This window comes from Colletotrichum tamarilloi (genome assembly GCF_030869305.1).
Source record: "Colletotrichum tamarilloi strain Tom-12 chromosome Unknown Scaffold_1.1, whole genome shotgun sequence".
In the NCBI taxonomy this organism is placed as follows: Eukaryota; Fungi; Ascomycota; class Sordariomycetes; order Glomerellales; family Glomerellaceae; genus Colletotrichum; species Colletotrichum tamarilloi.
This window is the reverse complement of record NW_026849384.1, coordinates 1,275,688-1,292,730: the sequence shown is the minus strand read 5'-3', so window position 1 is coordinate 1,292,730 and position 17,043 is coordinate 1,275,688. Positions and strand designations below refer to the sequence as shown.

Sequence of the window (17,043 nt, the reverse complement as noted above, 5' to 3'; positions counted from 1 at the left end):
TACGCTACCAAATATGGCTGAGATCACCCACGAGGTTGTGATCGTGCCAGGAGATGAGGTCTGTATTCTGTCCTACAAACTATTAGTGGCTATCAAAAATTTGCGAGCTCGATACTCACCTTTCTCTCCTCGTACTAGGCTTCTGAACACGATGTGTCGGATCTCGAGGTAGGCCAACCTGTAGTCTTTAACCTGTAACCATCAGCTCTGTGCGGTGGCATGGTGTTGTACTGTCTCTAACATACCATCAGAGCATCGCGTCCTCGAGCACAAGCATCACCGCATCTATCCTCGACTACCGCATCGAGAATGGCAGAACCTATCATCGATACAAGGACGGCAGTACGATGCACTCACTCTGTTTCAAGAGTCAAAACATGTACGGGGTCTGAATAACTAAGACTAAACGCAGAATACATCTTTCCCAACGACGCAAGAGAGAGTGACAGATTAGGTATGCGTCGCTTTCCTGATGCGCTCGCACTGGAGGCAGCATATAATCTGATTGACCGATTCCCTGATTTCGAAGAATAGATCAACAACATGAGATCTTCATCTACACTCTCGATGGCAAACTCGGCCTCGCCCCTCCCTGCAAGCCGGACTCTGAAGTGGGCCGCGTTCTCGATGTCGGGACTGGGACCGGGGTCTGGGCCGTTGATTTCGGAGACTTGCATCCTGAATCTGAGGTAGCTTTGCGGCCCTTCTCCTCTGCAGCCCCCGAACTTGCTTGACATGACGATCCGCGCTTCTAACATACTATCATTACGTTTCCAGATTCTGGGCATCGATCTCTCTGCTCCTCAGCAGGAATTGTAAGTCAGATTTGCGTATCAAGCGAGTAACTCATCCAGTTTCGTCGGAACTGATCTAAATGAGTCAAGTGTGCCTCCCAATGTGAGGTTCGAGATAGACGATATCGAAGAAGAGTGGACGTACTCGGAACCATTCAACTACATCCACAGCCGCTTTATGAACGCCAGCATTGCAAACTGGAAAGAATACCTTGAAAAATGCTACGAGTCTGTCATTCTTTAACAATATCCGCTCACTTCACGAATCGGACGACTGACTGGCCTTGTCCTTAGCAACATTGCACCAGGCGGGTACCTTGAACTTCTCGAAAATCAAGTCGACCCCGTATCTGACGACAATACCCTTCCCAAAGACTCTTCGATACACGAGTACGTCAACCTCATCCGTTCTGGGTCCGAAAAGATGGGCCGTGTGTTCGTCGACGTATCTACCCTTAAAAGTCTTGTTGTTGAGGCTGGATTTGTCGACGTCGAGCTACGGATTTTCAAGTGGCCTATGAACGGCTGGCCCAAAGATGAAAAGTGTGGCGCTTTCTTTCACTTCTCTCTTAATAAACCGTTCCATCGGAGAGAACACGTTTTTTCATCTTTCCAGGTCTGAAAATATACTTGGGCTGACACTTCCTTGTGATAGATATAAGAAACTCGGCCTCTGGTGCTACGAGAACTTCTCCAGCGCTCTCGAAGCCGTATGTATGGCGCTTCTCACCCGTGTCCACTGCTGGACCCGCGACGAAGTCAATGTGTTTCTCGTCGATGTCCGCAACGATTTGAAGAATAGAAGCTATCACGCCTACTTTCCCATGTTAGTATCGATTCCTGTCTTTTTTCTATTCCCGCCACAAGCCTTCCAAAGTCTACGTTTGTGCTAATTGCCCTGGTGCCAGCTACTCAGTTATTGGCCGTAAGGCCGAGAAGGAAGAGGCCGCAACTTCTGCTTAGTGCTGGGCAGGGGTTCTCGCCGCATAGATAAACGGCTACTGTGCATAGATGGCTACTTTGAATGTACAGCAAGGCTTACTGATGAAGTTCAGCTAGGGACATGGGCATATGGAGAGAGGAGCAGAATTTCGACATAGCGAATATACACGCAACTTACGAGTAGCAATGCAAATTCACAAAAGAGGTATGGGCTGTGCAAAGACCTACTCAAATCATAGCCAGGTGCTGAGCCTGTATGAGCATAATCCAAAGCACATCGTAATAGACTCTTTCAAATTTCGAGCGAGTGTTGAGGTGCAGACTCTCGTCGATTGGTAAGACCTACGTGCATCTTGGCTATTGTTCTATGAGACATGAAACATTACGTTCATCTTTACAACGCCGGAAATAATGATGTTCTTTTGATGATGTATATTCTTAGCCAATGCAAAGGAATACTTTCTCGTCACTTCTCATCCCCATTGAGTGTTCTGCCGAATACCACGAAACCAGTATCAACGACCCAACATCTTTGACTTAATTTGAAACTAAGAAAGAGGTTTTCTCAAGGCTTTTTTCTTAATATATACCGAAGTACTCAAAGGGTTTACTGTCCTTTCGAGTACGCACATGGACAGTTCTAGAGCAGTTCCTACATAAAGTAGACTCAGTACGCCAGAAGGTCTTAGTTCCTAGTCGACAAACGCCGTTCCTGGGGCCATTCGTTCTGCTATCCGCCGTCTCGGACAGGGCCACTAGACGTTGCGTGTGAACTGCCAGATAGCATCGCTGTACTGGAAGCCTACAAAAAGTTGAGAACATCCGGGTTGACAGTGGAATGAGCGGCTCTATGGCTCTCCCAAGCTCTGCACAAACTCCAACCATATCAGCGTAGTTCACGATAGTTTCCCAAAAGCTGAGCACCCAGCAGGCTGAGCCTTCTATGGATTCGATTCGTGTCTGCTTGGCTTCTCCGCGCCCAATAGTCTTGGGGTGAGCCTTCTCGGCATTTGTTACACGCAGAGCCCACCAAAGAAAGTAAAAAGCTGTGTAAAAGACGGCGAGCGAAGAAAGCAGATCCAGCTGACAGCAACCTAGACTTGTATAACGACGAGAGATTCTTCCCAAACACTAATAGGACTGTTGCAACTGTAATGATAAATTTCAACACTTTCTTTCACTGAAAGATAGGTGTAGGTCTCCTGGTGCGCCTAGACAGCCCGGGTCTTCTATCCTAACGTTGATGAGAGTCTGGCTAGGCGGCAGTGTGCCAGACATTCTACAGAAACGCTGATCCTATGGACCACAAATATAGGGTAGAATTTTAATGTGCTTCATTGGTAGAGAGCTCTGTTCCGCTGCGAAACCAGCCCAGCTAAACAAGGCAAACTGCTAGGCAGAAACACCAAGACCAGCAGCAGCCTCCATGGTCGTAGGTCCCTCCGCCAACTTTGCCTTAACCTCCCTCGCAACAGCCAACGCATCATCCAGTGTATCAAGAAGGTCCTGGACATCCTCCAACCCAGCAGAGATACGCACCGTCTCCTCCAAAATCCCGTACGACCGATGGAACGCCGCCTCTTCGGGGTCCTTTCCGAACGCGAGCGTGTTATACGCTAGGCAAAGAGTACGGTGCGCGCCGAGATGGGGACCGGGGTAAAACGCCAGGCGGTCGTAAAAGGCGCGCGCGGCCTCGACGGAGTCAAAGTCGACGCTCAGTAGACAGCCCGCGCCTGGTTCAGGGAGTTCTGGTGTCGGTTTACGGAGGAAGGACTTATAGGTTTCGTAGTCGGGAAGGACGGAGGGATAGAGGACTTTCACGACTCCTGATCCAGGGTTCTTGGAGGCTTCGGCGTGGAGATGAGCGGCCATGGCGGCAGCGTTGCGGTTCAGGATCGTGGTGCGCGGGAGGTAGTCTTCCGAATTGGAGAGGAGGACCTCGGCGTCGCCGATGAAGAGCTCGTTGTGATGAGTTTTGGACCAGAGGGGGTGGAGGGCGGAGTAGTGTGATGAGAGCGGGTTGAGGACGATGCTACCGCCCATGACGTTTGCGTAGCCCGAGAAGGACTTTGTGAGCGAGGAGATGAGAATGTCAGACTGGGGCAGGATGTCGATGTTGCTGAAGGAACCGACTGTATCGTCGAGCACGAGGACGAAGTTGTGCTTTTGGGACTATAAGAGGTGTTAACTAGGTACATCAACCCCTGATATCTGATGATTTGGTCACTTACAAGCTTTCTGATACGGTTGATATCAGTGCTGGCTAGTAGAGGGTTATTGGGAAACTCGGCGATGACATAGCTCACGTCCCTGCCAGAGGCCGCTTCTGCGTCAAGCCAAGACTCAAACTCGTCGACGCCCTTCTTGTCGACAGGGCCAAAGTGCTTATAGCCCTGCGGCGAGGAGTCTTGGAGATAGTGAACGGTACTGTGGAAGGCAATCCCGAGAATCACGACGCTGCCAGGGCGATACTCAAGCAGAGTCCTATGGGCGGCGAAGATGGCGGCCATACCCGTGGGGTACAAAAACACGTCTCTGGCCTCAGCTTTCACCTGGTCCGGATCGATCGCGGCTCGGTGAATGAGTCCAGTGATGCGTTCCCTCAGCTTACCGTGCGCCTCGCCCTCGGGTAGATACTTTGTCGGCGGCGGCGAATCTCCCGCGCCTTCGAAGTTAACCTCTTTCAAGGACTCAATGTCCTCCAGGAGCTTCTCCGCCAGACGGATCGAGACGCCTATGCCCGGGTTCTGCCAGGCGCCAATGACGCCGAGGGTCTTGGGCATCGGATAAGTGACTAGGTAAAGACGCACATCGCCGACATCTACGCATCGGTAGCTCAGGTCCTCGTCAGTCAGGACGTGCTGCTTTCGGTGAGGGTGAAGAGCGTGGGCGCGCACGGTGGCGAAGGAGGCCGGTGAGGTGAAGAAGAGTGCTCCGTGGCCTTCAGGGGTTTTGATCTTTGCGCAGATGGCCATGAGCGCCTTTTTTTGGTTCTGTCAGCTGAGTTCTCCAATATGGTGCTTTCCTTACAAAAGGGCCCTAGATTGGTGTTGTCGATTCAGGGGGTCTCTAGAATGAACAAGACGGACCTTGGAGACGGGCCCGAATGGCCCAAATCTCGGGTATATGTGAACAACGCGAGCCATAGTGGCTCGGTCTCCCTCTCGAAACTTGATTGCATTTTCCCATCCTGGCGCGTAGGTGGTTATACCATACTGCGTCTCCGGTGGTACGCAGTGCCCGAATTCAGCATTGGGCTTGAGTACGGGCATTGTTGAAGCTTATTTTAGGGTGGATATTTGATAAATTCTTTTGTAAAGAAACGACGGGCTGGGTGTAAATGATAAAGTCCAGGAACCTGATAATTTGATATCTCCGCGGGCTCACGACCGTTGGACCATTTGAGGATCCCGACGTCTTTATCAATAAGACCCCGCGTCTAGCGTGGCCCCAAGGAGGAGCTGGAGAGCTTCGTGAGGGGCAGCTAAGACAAAGTGGAACTCGCTCTTCGCCAAAACTTGTCTTACTCTTTCGCGGTACAGCCACTCGGAGTTATCAGCCTCTCAGCTTCTCGGGCGATTCGCATGTAAGCCCTATGCCGATTTCGAGCTGAACATGATCCTGCAAGTTCGATCCTTCGTAGTTCTCCAATTGCGATTTGAGATTCTCCGCGGCTCGCTTGTGCTTATTTTCTCTAAGGTTTCTGGCAGGATAAGCATTTCGTGGATTCCAATGATATGGAGATGGCACTTGCCTTAATAGGCAAGCTTGGTCAATCCTTATTTGATAGGGTCGAGTGATGTGGCATACACGATGCGTTGGATTTACGTGAGATGTAGGCAACCAATGATGTGGCATGAGCCTTGAGCCACGAGCTTTGAGTGTGCTTCTGTCAACGATGCCGTTGGCGACAACAATATATCGATTGCGGCATATCGAACGATATTGTTCAATGCCTCATAGGTTCAGATTTCACTCACTCAGTGTCATATCGCAAGCTCTTTCGGTCTGCAATTTCTTACAAAGCACGTGTCCAATATTTGGGACATCATCATTCACGTAGTGCTAAGGGCTTCCCTTAAACCTCCAGAAGAGCCGTTCATCAGAGCTTTCAGTGATACTAACACGAATTGTTGAAGCTTGGGCATGTCACATTACTTGGATAAGTGTTATATCCTTTCACCCAGCATGTATGATGTACTCACGTACGGCGATAAGTAAATATGAGGTCAATAAGTAAATATGAGGTCAATAAGTAAATATGAGGTCAATAAGTAAATATGAGGTCAATATTCATAGATGAATACGATCTGGCCTCTACAAATCTTCGTCTTGGGCAGGTGACCTCACCTTCTCCCTCACTGTTCAATACGCACCTTGATGGATACTCATCTGATACCTGCCCACTTCCTTATAGGCACCAAAGACGAGTGAGCTGTCAACAAGCACCGTCCGTTGTAGTCGATGGCCGAGCGGTATGATTTTGGCAAAGAACATATGTTGGCTCACGGTCCTACATAATGCCATGGATAGCTTGTCTCCCCCCCCCCCCTCTCCGTACAAAGGTCGCGGGTCGAGCCAAGATCATCCCGCCGGACCGCATTTGCAGCCGTGTAAGATGTTGACTTTTTCGAGCTTTGCATAACCGGCATCGCAGATTGGGCTGCGCTGTAGCATTTTGAAGACCGGCAAACTCAAGCCAGCATGACGAGCATGAGACAGCCAAGCACTCACATTTTTTGTCAATTATGCTGATGGAGGCCTCGCAGGCACGACGCGGTATAAACGTTTGTTGTCGGGTTTTCGCCCACAACCCAAGTCACGCCGGTGAAGTTTGCCGCCCGCAACTTTCATCCGCCCGAGTCCGCGCTTGTGTTGGCAAGGCTGTAATCGGATCATGCGGGCGAGGCCTCCGTCAGGAGACGACCCGGTAGCTGGGATGACCACCAAACCAGACTCATGACAAACTCATGCAGCATAACTACTTTCCTCGCTCGACCATGTGATCAGGGAACCCTAGTCTGATAGCACCTTGTAATTAACGAATGTGATATACTCAGGGAGTAATTGTTAATGTGGCATGATTGAAACAAAGTCCCATGAATGAGCCAAAGCACGGAATGTAGCCAAGTGAGACGGTCTGTTGAATAGCTGTAAGTTTGGCTAGCTCACGTGGAGGGACAGGAAAGGCGAGAAGATATCTTAGTCTTCAAATAAGTTCAGAGACTCTGTCTACCGGACGCAGCATCTTCGCCGTGTAGGAAGTAGACGTCAGCGATTGGTCCCAGCGACGGAAGAAGCGCACGGGAAGAACGGACGTCCCTTGGCTTCCAAAGATATGTAAAAATAAGACGGCTTCAACAAACGGACGAAAGCTTATCTCAACGATGTTCAACGATATTTCCACGTGACAGCGCCAGAACCCCAGTACTGTTGCCAAGTGGACATACGTCAGTGTGGTCAGGGGTCATGAGGTCGGGCGGTCTGGAAGCCCAGGTGCCAGAATACCAATCCCAATCCCCAATTGCCCTCAAATCTGCCCCACTCTCAGGAGGTGACGGGACCGTCCAAAATTGTGCCACGCCAACACTTCCCTACCTTAGCTGACCCTAGCAGCAGTGCGTGAACGCAGGACAGGTTTCGAAACCACCATCCACCAACCACCACCACACGTTGTCACTCTTTTTTCCCTCTCTCTCGTTGTCCTTGGTGTAGCCGCAGCCCTCGTCACTTTGCATTGACAAGCCTCCATACCTTATTCATTCTCACCCCCCCGAACTAGCCGCTTGCCGCCCGCCAAACCCGCGCCTACCTCGCCATCTTATAGCCCCGTCATCATGCACTCCTTTGCGCCCCGTCTGCTCTCCCGAGCTTCCTCTTCCCCAATCCGCTCTTCTAATATCCTCACTTCCACTTCTCGCTCTTCTCTTCGTCTTCAACAGCGACTCCCGGCGCGTCGCTTCTACTCCTCTGAACCCCCTAAGAAGTCCTCGGGCGTCAAGTTCTGGCCCTTCCTCGTTGTTGTCGGTGCCGGTAGCTTTGCTTACAAGCTCCTCGTCGATCAAAGAGCAGGTAAGCTATCTTTGTCTAACCCTGATACCCCCCAAAGCAGCTTTCTAGGCCCCAAGCATGATCTTGTCGCTTTCGTCCACAGGATGAGCACAGAAACGATGTTCCAATTTTTTCAGTAGCTTGATCAAGCTGTGCAATCACGAGACAGAGGCTCAACTGACAAAAACACCTACAGAGATGGCCTCCCTCCCCGCCCCCGAGGCAAAGCAAGGCCTTCCCGCCCCAACAAAGTCGACCCCGACCTTCTCCCCCGCCGACGTGACCGTCCTCTTCGTCCTCGGCGGCCCCGGCGCCGGCAAGGGAACCCAGTGCGCCCGCCTCGTCTCCGACTACGGCTTCACCCACCTCTCGGCCGGCGACCTCCTCCGCGCAGAGCAAGACCGCCCCGGCTCCCAGTTCGGCCAGCTCATCAAGGACTACATCAAGGACGGCCTCATCGTACCCATGGAAGTCACCGTCCAGCTGCTCGAGAACGCCATGACGGAGACGATCAAGAACAACCCGGGCAACAAGGCCCGCTTCCTCATCGACGGCTTCCCCCGCAAGATGGACCAGGCCGTCAAGTTCGAAGAGGCCGTCTGCCCCGCCAAGCTGGTGCTCTTCTACGACTGCCCCGAGGACGTCATGGAGAGCCGCCTGCTCGAGCGCGGCAAGACGAGCGGTCGCGCTGACGATAACGCCGAGAGCATCCGCAAGCGCTTCCGCACCTTTGTCGAGACGAGCATGCCCGTCGTGGATTACTTTGAAAAGGAGGGCCGCGTCGTCAAGCTCGATGCTACGCCTTCGCCGCAGGACGTGTACAGCAAGACGCGCTCCGAGCTCTCCAAGCGTTTGGGCATCTGAGTTTGGGGGTGAGGAGAAACCGACTTGGCGCTCTGCAACAGAGTCGCGGGTTACAGCTTAGATCGAATGGTGGGGGACTACGTGCACCTATGCTGGCTAAACAGTTTGGCCTGCGTTTCTCCTAGCTTCGCTCACGGCCTGCCATGGTTAGAGATTTCGTCTTCTCTGCGTTGCAGGGCTGAAAGTGAACACCAGACTCCGAGATGAAGAAAGAAAGAGAGGCAAAATGCAAAATTAGTCTAGAGAGGGGTGCGGTAGAGAAGGGTCAGCTCGTTTTTTTTTTTTTTTTTGGCATAGACTCCTAGAAGAAGAGCCTTTCGCCATGTATGTGTGTGCTTGTATAAGAAGTTCCGGAGTCGAAAAAAGATTCCTTTTTCTCTTTTGTTGTTTGTCTATTGTATATCTAGACATGTACTCTTGAGTTTCTCAACCAAATCCTCGAAAAAGACAAATAAAAAGACTCGAGTATCAAATATGAATTATTGGCCCAGGCTCCCCTCTACCGTGAACCTCATGATGGTTGTAATGCCACCATGGCATGCCTACTAGGTGTGTCGTATAAAAAAAAGCTATGTTCAGCCGCGGACATATCAAGAGCTTTGTACATAGTTGGCAGTTGCTTTTCGATCAGGCGGCCGGTCACTAACAACAAAAGGAGCAGTATAGTGTCAAGGACAAGCAAGGCTAAAAAGACGTCTGTATCGTAAATCTCTTCGTTACGCCGGATTCATTCGGGGACCCCCCTAAATAAGTGTTAAAAAAAAAAGACCTTTTGCTTTTCTTCTTCCCGCGATGCCGGCAGCAAAGCAAGTCATGTGCCACAGCGTCGAAAACTCGGAATCCATCCCTTTTTTCCATCACTGTTCCATGAAAACAAAAAAAAAAAAGCGTTGTCCCAGCTCTAAGGTATGGAAATCCGCGCGGGTCCCATATACGGTCCCAGGGACACCTAACTCTTCTCTCTCCTCGCCGTAATTACAATAAACACGAACGAAGTTTCCTCTCTCCCCTTTGGCCTCCCTGAAACCTTTTGATTCCTCTTTCGCCGTAATGTTTGGTGTTCGTTTCGGCCCATTGTTTCCCCCCTCGTCCCGCTTTGCATCCCCTTGAGCTGTGTGGATATCGCGAGGCGAGAAAAGTCAACTTAAGCAAAAAGGCAAGTTCCTCATCAACAGACCAGAATTCATGCCTCCCGCTTAGTCGTCATCCTCCGTCCGCTCCTTGGGCTCGCGCGGCTCTCTGGGCTCCCTAGGCTCACGGGGTTCCCTTGGCTCTCTGGGCTCGCGCTGCTGGTTGTTATCGCGACGTCCCTGGCCCCTCTGCTGACGGCCGCCCTCGCGACCGCCCTCGCCGCCGCCCTGCTGCTTGCGCTCCGCCTCCTGCGCCTCGCGCTCCTTCTGCGCCTTGGCGTTGGCCTGCTCCTTGCGGATGACGTCGTGCAGGTTCGTGAACGTGCCCTTCCACGAGTCAAGACGGGTGGCGAGCTCCTGCCATTGCCGCGTGCCAAAGACGCGGTAGGTGACCTTATGGACGAGGAAGACCTGGTCCTGCTGGGAGAGCTTGCCCTCGACGAGGCCGGCGCGGATCACGTCAATGGCCCACATCTCGACCTCCTCGGCGGGGACCTGGAGGGCCTTTGCGACGGCGGCGTACTCGATGCGGCGCGAGGTCGTCTGGGCGGCGAGGGAAGCGAAGGTCAGGAGGCGGATCTTGCGGTGGAGCTTGTCGTGGTCGAGGTCCTCCTTCTCGACGAAGCCAGAGTGCTCGTCGTTGAAGTCGTTGTAGTCCTCGAGGTCCTGCTCGGCGAAGACGTCGAGGAGCTGGGAGTAGATGGGGTGGGTTTCGGAGAGGTTCTGGACCGAGGGTATGCTGCGGATGTCCGTGAAGAGGTAGTGTGTGTTGGACAGGAGGGCGTCGCGGACCGCGCGGAGGGATAGCCTCTGGGCGTCCTCGGAGCCAATCTCCTCCTTGTCATCGGCGTCAAAGGTGCGCAGAGCCTTGAGAATGTACTCGTAGCTCTCCCTATCAAGGTGGGGCACATGCCGTCAGCACATCTGATGTTCTCATCCCAAAAGTCTCGGGATATCGTAAAAAAACTCACTCTTCCTTGCCAGCCTCCTTGGCAACCTCGGCAATCTCCTCGTACATCTGTCTCTGAAACTCCTCGCCGGTGGCCCACTCCTCGAACCAGCTGGGGAGGTGCTTCAGGTAGGGCTGGACGGCATCGTACATGGCGTGCGACTTGAGGAAGCGCAGGATGGCCATGAAGACGTTGAAGCGGATCGGGTTCTCGGGCGCGATGAGGTTGAAGACGGTGCTGAGGGCGTTGAGGCTCAGGCCGACGCCGTTGACGGGGCTCGAGGCGATGGGCTTGCTGAAGGCGCTGCACAGGGTGGGCAGGTGCTTCTTGGGCTCCTCGGACTGCAGGACGAGGTGGACCATCAGGTTCGAGGCGGCCGTGAACTCCTTCTCGGGCACCGAAGACAGCGCCGCCGACTTAGCCACCAGCTTGCTCAGGACCTCCTCCTTCTTGGCCTCGTTCTCGACAAGGGGCTTAATCTCGTCGGCGATGTGGAGGTACTCGGCCATCTCGCGGGCCAGCTCCTGGAAGGAACCATCGACGAACAGCAGCTGCGGCTGCGCCTGTTGTTGCTTCGCTCCCGCCGCCATGATTGTTTCCGATGTGGTGTTCGGGATTTTTGGGAGGGTCGACGACGAAGAGAGGGGGTGGGTGGGTTTCGAAGTCGGTGGTTTATGCGGTTGATCGGGGGGTTGGAGAGAAAAACCAAAAAGAGGAGGTTCTAAACCCGGGAAAAACCAGACGGCCGAAAGTGTGAGAAAGGCAGAGAGAGGGGGCGTGTCGTTTGACAAAACGGAGACAGGGGGTCGGTCTGTCGTGCGGTGAGTCCAACTGCTTCGATTTGCGAAGGCCGACTCGTTCTACGTCGTCGTTGATGGAGGGGTGGTGGTAAGCAATTTTTTCTGCCACTTTCGCAGTTGTGCGAAAAACCGCAAATGGGGCCCTAGGCGAAGGCGGTGAACGAAGCGGGGTGCCAGCGTTCAACGTCGGGCGTTACACCAAATGCGCATCTACATCAAATCGTTCACTATGGCACGCTGTAATTCGCAAGAAAATCGAGGCAATGATATTTTCCAAGCAGGACATTCTGGAATCGATATTTTCATCTTGCTTCGAAAGTAGAAAAGAAACACAAATGGCAGAAAAAGAGTTGAAGGCCCAATGAAGACATGTCGTTGGTTCGGCCCCACCCCGTCCATCTGGACCGCCGGTGTGACCCACAGCAGCCTGGCCGCCTCGTATCCTCTCGGGGCCGATACATCGGTGAATAATATCGCTGAGTCTTGGCTCCTTGACCGATATACAACTTATCAATCTAAGGCACCTCCCCTGCAAATGATGGGAGCTGGTCAACGTACCTTCACAGACAAGTTTTGCATGTTGCTTAAGCTTATTATTACATTGGGGCCGTTGTTTCGATCAAAAACAACGTCAAACTCCAAACTTTTGCCCATCCGTGCCTGCGTATCTGTATAGGTCGTCCAATGCTTTACTGCACAACCCTTCTCTCCAAGCCTGTGACACTACTGAAAACAATGACTGGTGGTGTCGCAAACATAGTATATGCCTGCATGGCACCAGGAAAGCCAAGAACCCAAAACATCGCCGATGCTGTCCCCAGACACATCTCATAATCCATGCTCCCAAAGAACCCACGAGAAACATTACACAACATTACTTCCTATCATTCTTCTCGGCGCTAGCAATGTCGTTCTTTGAGTAGATGCTCTCTCCATCGGCCCCAAAGAGCGGCTCGTCGCCCTTGCCCCCCATCTCCACGAACTCGCCCACAGCTCTCTGCGAGTGGGGGTCAGCCTCTTTTGGCTGAATCTTCTTCGTGTTCTTAGCGTAAATATTGACGGGCTTATTGCTGTCTCCCACAGGCGCTCTGGTTGCCACCTGGACTGAGTTCAATGTGCTCAAGAGAGTACGTTCTCTGGTCACGCCCCGTCGATGGACGCCCAAGCTCTGAATGCCGCCAACAAGACCATCAGTGCTATCATTGACACCAGGCTGGTTCTGAGTCATCCATGGATGGTTGAGACACTGGTCCACAGTGAATCGACGTTCGGGGTCGACGACAAGCATCGAATCAATCAGGTCAACTAGTTTGAGGCATTAGTCTCTGTGCAGAAAATTTGGACTTTCGAGCCACTTACGAGCAGGGTCGCCAACAGAATCCCAGTACGGTGACGGGTAGTCAAACCTACCGCTTTTAATCTGCTGCGACAGCGTGTAGGGGAATTCCTTAGAATAGAGCTCGTCTGAGAAGGGCGGGAAGCCACACAAGCAGATGTATAACACGACACCCAGCGACCAAATGTCTACAGCTTTCGTGTACTTTCTGTGCCTGCCCTCGGCGAGAATCTCCGGAGCCACATAACTGGGCGTGCCGCACAATGTGGTCGTGAAGGACTCTTCGCCAATGATCTTTGCCAAGCCGAAATCAGCCAGCTTGACATTGAGTTCCTTGTCGACCATCAAGATGTTCTCAGGTTTGATATCTCTGTGAACAATGTTGCGATCGTGCTGCCACTAGTCAGCGCTCGACTCAGAATTACCATGATGTGAGACTCACAAGATATTTGATGCCCTGGAAGAGCTGCTTGAAGAGCTTACGCGTCTCATCCTCGCTCACTTTCTGCCTCATCACAATGAAGTTGAACAGCTCGCCTTCAGGAGCCAGCTCGAGGACCAGATAAACAGCGTTACGTTCATTGAACGTGTCCTTCAAGCAGAGAACGTTGGGATGGCTGACGCCCATGAGAACAGCAATCTCCTGCTGCAAGCCCTCCTGCTTGGATCTCTCCTCCATGCCGGGCGTTTTGGTGAAGATCTTGACGGCGTACCGTTGACCGGTAGACTTCTCGACACACAAAAACACCTCGGCAAAGTGACCCTTGCCCAACTTCTCGAGGAGAGTGTACTGACTCAGAAATGCACTAGATTGCCGACTCTTGGGGTACCGGAAGATAAAACGAGCCTTGTCAATAACAGCGATTTCGTCTTGCTCCTGGAGCTCTCTCCGCTTGTTGCGTCCTACGATTGCTTCGTTGACGAAAGTTCCGTTACTAGACAAATCCTCCAGAATCGCAACAGTGTCACCGCCCTTGTTTTCAGTGAAGATTAAGCAATGCCTGTTGGAAATGATAGGATCGTCCACGACGATGTCTGCGAGTTGTCAGCGACACCATGGCTACGCCCGGAGACGGACGACAGGCTTACCGCACTCTGGATGACGGCCAATCAAGTATCCGCCCGATGCAACTCCCTTGACCTTTGTGCGCTCGTACGCCTCTTCTTCCTTCTGCAGGGACGACTTTCCATTTTGATCCTTATTCGTCGACTCTTTCGCCTCAATAGCGTCAGGCAGAGGGCAAGCGGCTCGCCTCTTCATGACGACAACTTTGCCATATTTGGTATCGAGAGGGAACAAGTACCCCCATACGCCCTCCTTCACCTCATCCTCGACCTCGTCCGAAAGGGCCTCCTTGGTCTCGTGGGCATACTGCGAGAAAGCCTGGGTAGCCTCCTGCGGCGGTGAGGAGATGTTATTAACGGCTTGCGACGCGTCGTCCTTATCGCGGTGGTTCACCTGGCTAGGACGTCCTTCCGGGGGTGTGGCGGTGGGCTCCTTGTAGACCTCATCCGAGTCGCCGGACCTTGTGACTGGGGAGGGAAGCTGATGCTTCTTAGAGACTGGCGTCTTGTGCTCGGGTTCGGGTGATTGCCTGTCGGAGCGGCGGGGCTTCTTCGCATCCAGTTCGGTTTCTGGCAGAGAACCCTTTGGAAGGGAAAGACGATTTAGGATTGCACACCAGAAGGCCGGGCAGATCAGTAGACGACTTACTCTAGTTCGTTTCAATTGGCTCTTTTCGGGTTGAGGAGGAGCCATGGCCTCGATTGGTAGTGTTACGAGTCTTGCGGGATTCGCTCGCAAGTGGGATTCTCCGAGGCAGCAGGCGGGTAAAGCAAGGTGAGGTAAGGAATGGTTACGTCGTCGGTGAATTAATGGGTACCAGGTATGTGTCGATCTTTGGTTATGGTAAAGCTGGTACGTACGGGAAACCTCTGTACGGCCAAAATGATTTGTGCAGACAAAAGTTCTGAGGATAAGGTGTAACGTGGGTGATTGTGAAAGTTGTAACGGATTGGGGATGGGAAGATTGGATGTTGGAAGTGTTGCCTAAGGGAGAGATGTAATGGATGGCGAGGCTCTTCGCATTAATAAACCAGCTGCTCAGCAAAAGCCTGGAAAGGCAAGCCCCGAGGAGTGAGCGTGGAGTGCAGCCTGGAAAATGGAGGAGCTACTGCGTACTGCGGCCTGCGTATTGGACGATCCGGGAAGTCAGTTCCCCCAAAGTGGAGAGGGGGAAAGGGAGGTGGTAGCTTGGTGCAGGTGCAAGTGCAGTGGTGCTCAAGCTACGGCCAAGCCAGACCAAAAAAGTGGAAGAACCAACCAAACGCCCCTGGCAATGGCCCTGTGCAAGCTGCCGGGTCCCGTCAGTTTGTCCCTGTGTCCCGGTGCTGGTGAGGTGGTGGTCCTGCTTGTCCTGTCCACGGCTGTCCTGTGTCCTGGTCCTGGGGAGGGTCCCGTCCGCTGGGCTGGGCAGGGCTGGCTGGGGCTTGCTGGACCCGTCACCGGGAAGGTAACTGGGCTGAACTGTGAACACCGCCCCAGAGTGACCTTACCTCACACTGACACAGCTGGACTGCTTGCTGGAGGCAGGCAGGCAGGCAGGCAGTGGAGGTTAGCTGTTGACAGGGCCTTCCTTCCCTTGGTTTTCTCGGATCGAGGACGACCGTGCCAGAGCAAGTGGGTCCTCGAGGATCGAATGACTGCAGTGGTGCAGCAGTTGGGTGCGCTGCAGCCTAGACACGCAGTCATCGACCGTTTCCTGCGAGCTCTTCTTCTCTTGCTCTCTCAAATGAGGTAAACCAAAGCCGCTTTCCCTGCTCAGTTCCTTTTTCTTTCCTTTCGTTTTTTCGACTGTCGCAGGTCGTATGCAGATCTGGCAGATACGTGCACAGATACCACAGATAAGGTGAAATAGAGAGATGGTGTAAGGTAAGGTACCTTACCTCAAGGCAAGGTAGAAGTCGTTATACACTGGGTCGCGCAGAGTTGAAAAGACGATCGCAATGGTGTTTCCGCAACGATGATGAACGAGGTTGAATGGCAAAACATTTCAAAATTCCGTTTTCTCGAAAAGGGAAATGACTCCCATCCCCTTCCATATGAATGCCGCCAGCCCCATGAAGCGGAAGCAAGAACCGCGCCCGCGTGCGACTGATAATAGCTCCTCTCCCACTTCCCTCCCGCCTCCGCCTCTATCACGAACCATGTGGCGGAAAGAAGCAGGTCTCATGTGAGCCGTTCTTCTTCCCTCTGCAAACCTCACCTGCACACTATCGCGATGTTCGCCTAGGAAGGGGGGTCCACTCAACCACAACCAGATGATGAAGGTAAGGTAAGGTAGCTAAGGTGTTCATGAATCAAATAGCCGCTATTGCCCCTCAGGTTGCTTTCCTTACTATTTACGATCGAGATTTCCCATACTATGCTCATGGACTCCTCACCACACCTTGTCGAACTTGGGTCTCGACAGCGGGTATGGCGAACGAGCTTGACGCAGACACCCGTCCATCCTCCGTCTCGAGTCTCCAAATTGAGACATTCCCATCATGTGCCCTTCCCAGCATCTAAGAGTGACGTTCCCACACCCCTTCCACCCAGTCTTTTAGGTCACTCTGTAAGAATAGGTGTGCGTCCCGTCGCTTGCTGTGGCTAAGTATACTACGGACCGCAGGTGTGATTCATCCCACGTCAAACCCACACGTGAGTGCTTCACCTGCCACCAAACGACTCATTTACGATTTTCCTTCTCTTTTTTTTCTCCTTTTCTGTCTGACTGCCAGTGGCAACAAGAGTTTCGCCTCAATCGCCTCATTCACTCGGTCTATGGCATACGATACAGCCGAAATAAAATGTTACTATCTTACTTTGTATTCATCATTTCATTACTATTACTATCCATACACACACTGACAAGCACGCACGCACAACGGCCGTCTCTGCACTCTCCAACCTTTGGCCTTCTCCAATCGAGGACTACTACAATGGTGTGTACCTGATCGGCCCTGCGCTGGCGTCTGTCATGGAAAAGAGCACTCTGTACACATGCTATATGTGACAACATCGTCCCGTGACTCTGGGCTCCTCATGTCCGGCAATGAAAACAGATAGCCTCTCTCGCCCGGTAGGAAAAGAAAAAGGGCCACCAGACCCTTCAAAACCAATATGGCTTCTCG

General features: G+C 52.6%; 6 protein-coding genes across 6 annotated transcripts; 3 read left to right on the top strand and 3 right to left on the bottom strand.

The window, feature by feature from the left end:
- Positions 1 to 13: 13 nt before the first annotated feature.
- Positions 14 to 1,757, top strand: CTAM01_00429 (uncharacterized protein; the record flags this gene model as incomplete). Its single annotated transcript, XM_060516481.1, has 10 exons — positions 14 to 58; positions 139 to 168; positions 252 to 342; positions 413 to 454; positions 535 to 689; positions 778 to 815; positions 885 to 1,022; positions 1,089 to 1,337; positions 1,450 to 1,620; positions 1,703 to 1,757. The coding sequence occupies 10 exons, from the start codon at positions 14 to 16 to the stop codon at positions 1,755 to 1,757; spliced, it is 1,014 nt and encodes a 337-aa protein (XP_060389107.1).
- A 1,371-nt stretch (positions 1,758 to 3,128) lies between these two features.
- CTAM01_00428 (cystathionine gamma-synthase) lies at positions 3,129 to 5,008 on the bottom strand (the record flags this gene model as incomplete). The annotated part of the gene is made up of 3 exons (XM_060516480.1): positions 3,129 to 3,908; positions 3,968 to 4,717; positions 4,826 to 5,008. The coding sequence occupies 3 exons, from the start codon at positions 5,006 to 5,008 to the stop codon at positions 3,129 to 3,131; spliced, it is 1,713 nt and encodes a 570-aa protein (XP_060389106.1).
- A 2,565-nt stretch (positions 5,009 to 7,573) lies between these two features.
- Positions 7,574 to 8,651, top strand: CTAM01_00427 (UMP-CMP kinase; the record flags this gene model as incomplete). Its single annotated transcript, XM_060516479.1, has 2 exons — positions 7,574 to 7,808; positions 7,984 to 8,651. The coding sequence occupies 2 exons, from the start codon at positions 7,574 to 7,576 to the stop codon at positions 8,649 to 8,651; spliced, it is 903 nt and encodes a 300-aa protein (XP_060389105.1).
- A 1,196-nt stretch (positions 8,652 to 9,847) lies between these two features.
- CTAM01_00426 (PCI domain-containing protein) lies at positions 9,848 to 11,321 on the bottom strand (the record flags this gene model as incomplete). The annotated part of the gene is made up of 2 exons (XM_060516478.1): positions 9,848 to 10,673; positions 10,753 to 11,321. 2 exons carry the CDS (start codon positions 11,319 to 11,321, stop codon positions 9,848 to 9,850), a joined length of 1,395 nt encoding a protein of 464 aa, XP_060389104.1.
- Positions 11,322 to 12,405: 1,084 nt separating this feature from the next.
- On the bottom strand, positions 12,406 to 14,626 carry CTAM01_00425 (uncharacterized protein; the record flags this gene model as incomplete). Its single annotated transcript, XM_060516477.1, has 5 exons — positions 12,406 to 12,836; positions 12,891 to 13,260; positions 13,310 to 13,902; positions 13,957 to 14,515; positions 14,582 to 14,626. The coding sequence occupies 5 exons, from the start codon at positions 14,624 to 14,626 to the stop codon at positions 12,406 to 12,408; spliced, it is 1,998 nt and encodes a 665-aa protein (XP_060389103.1).
- Positions 14,627 to 15,029: 403 nt separating this feature from the next.
- Positions 15,030 to 15,668, top strand: CTAM01_00424 (uncharacterized protein; the record flags this gene model as incomplete). The annotated part of the gene is made up of 1 exon (XM_060516476.1): positions 15,030 to 15,668. The coding sequence occupies one exon, from the start codon at positions 15,030 to 15,032 to the stop codon at positions 15,666 to 15,668; it is 639 nt and encodes a 212-aa protein (XP_060389102.1).
- Between the last annotated feature and the right edge of the window lie 1,375 nt (positions 15,669 to 17,043).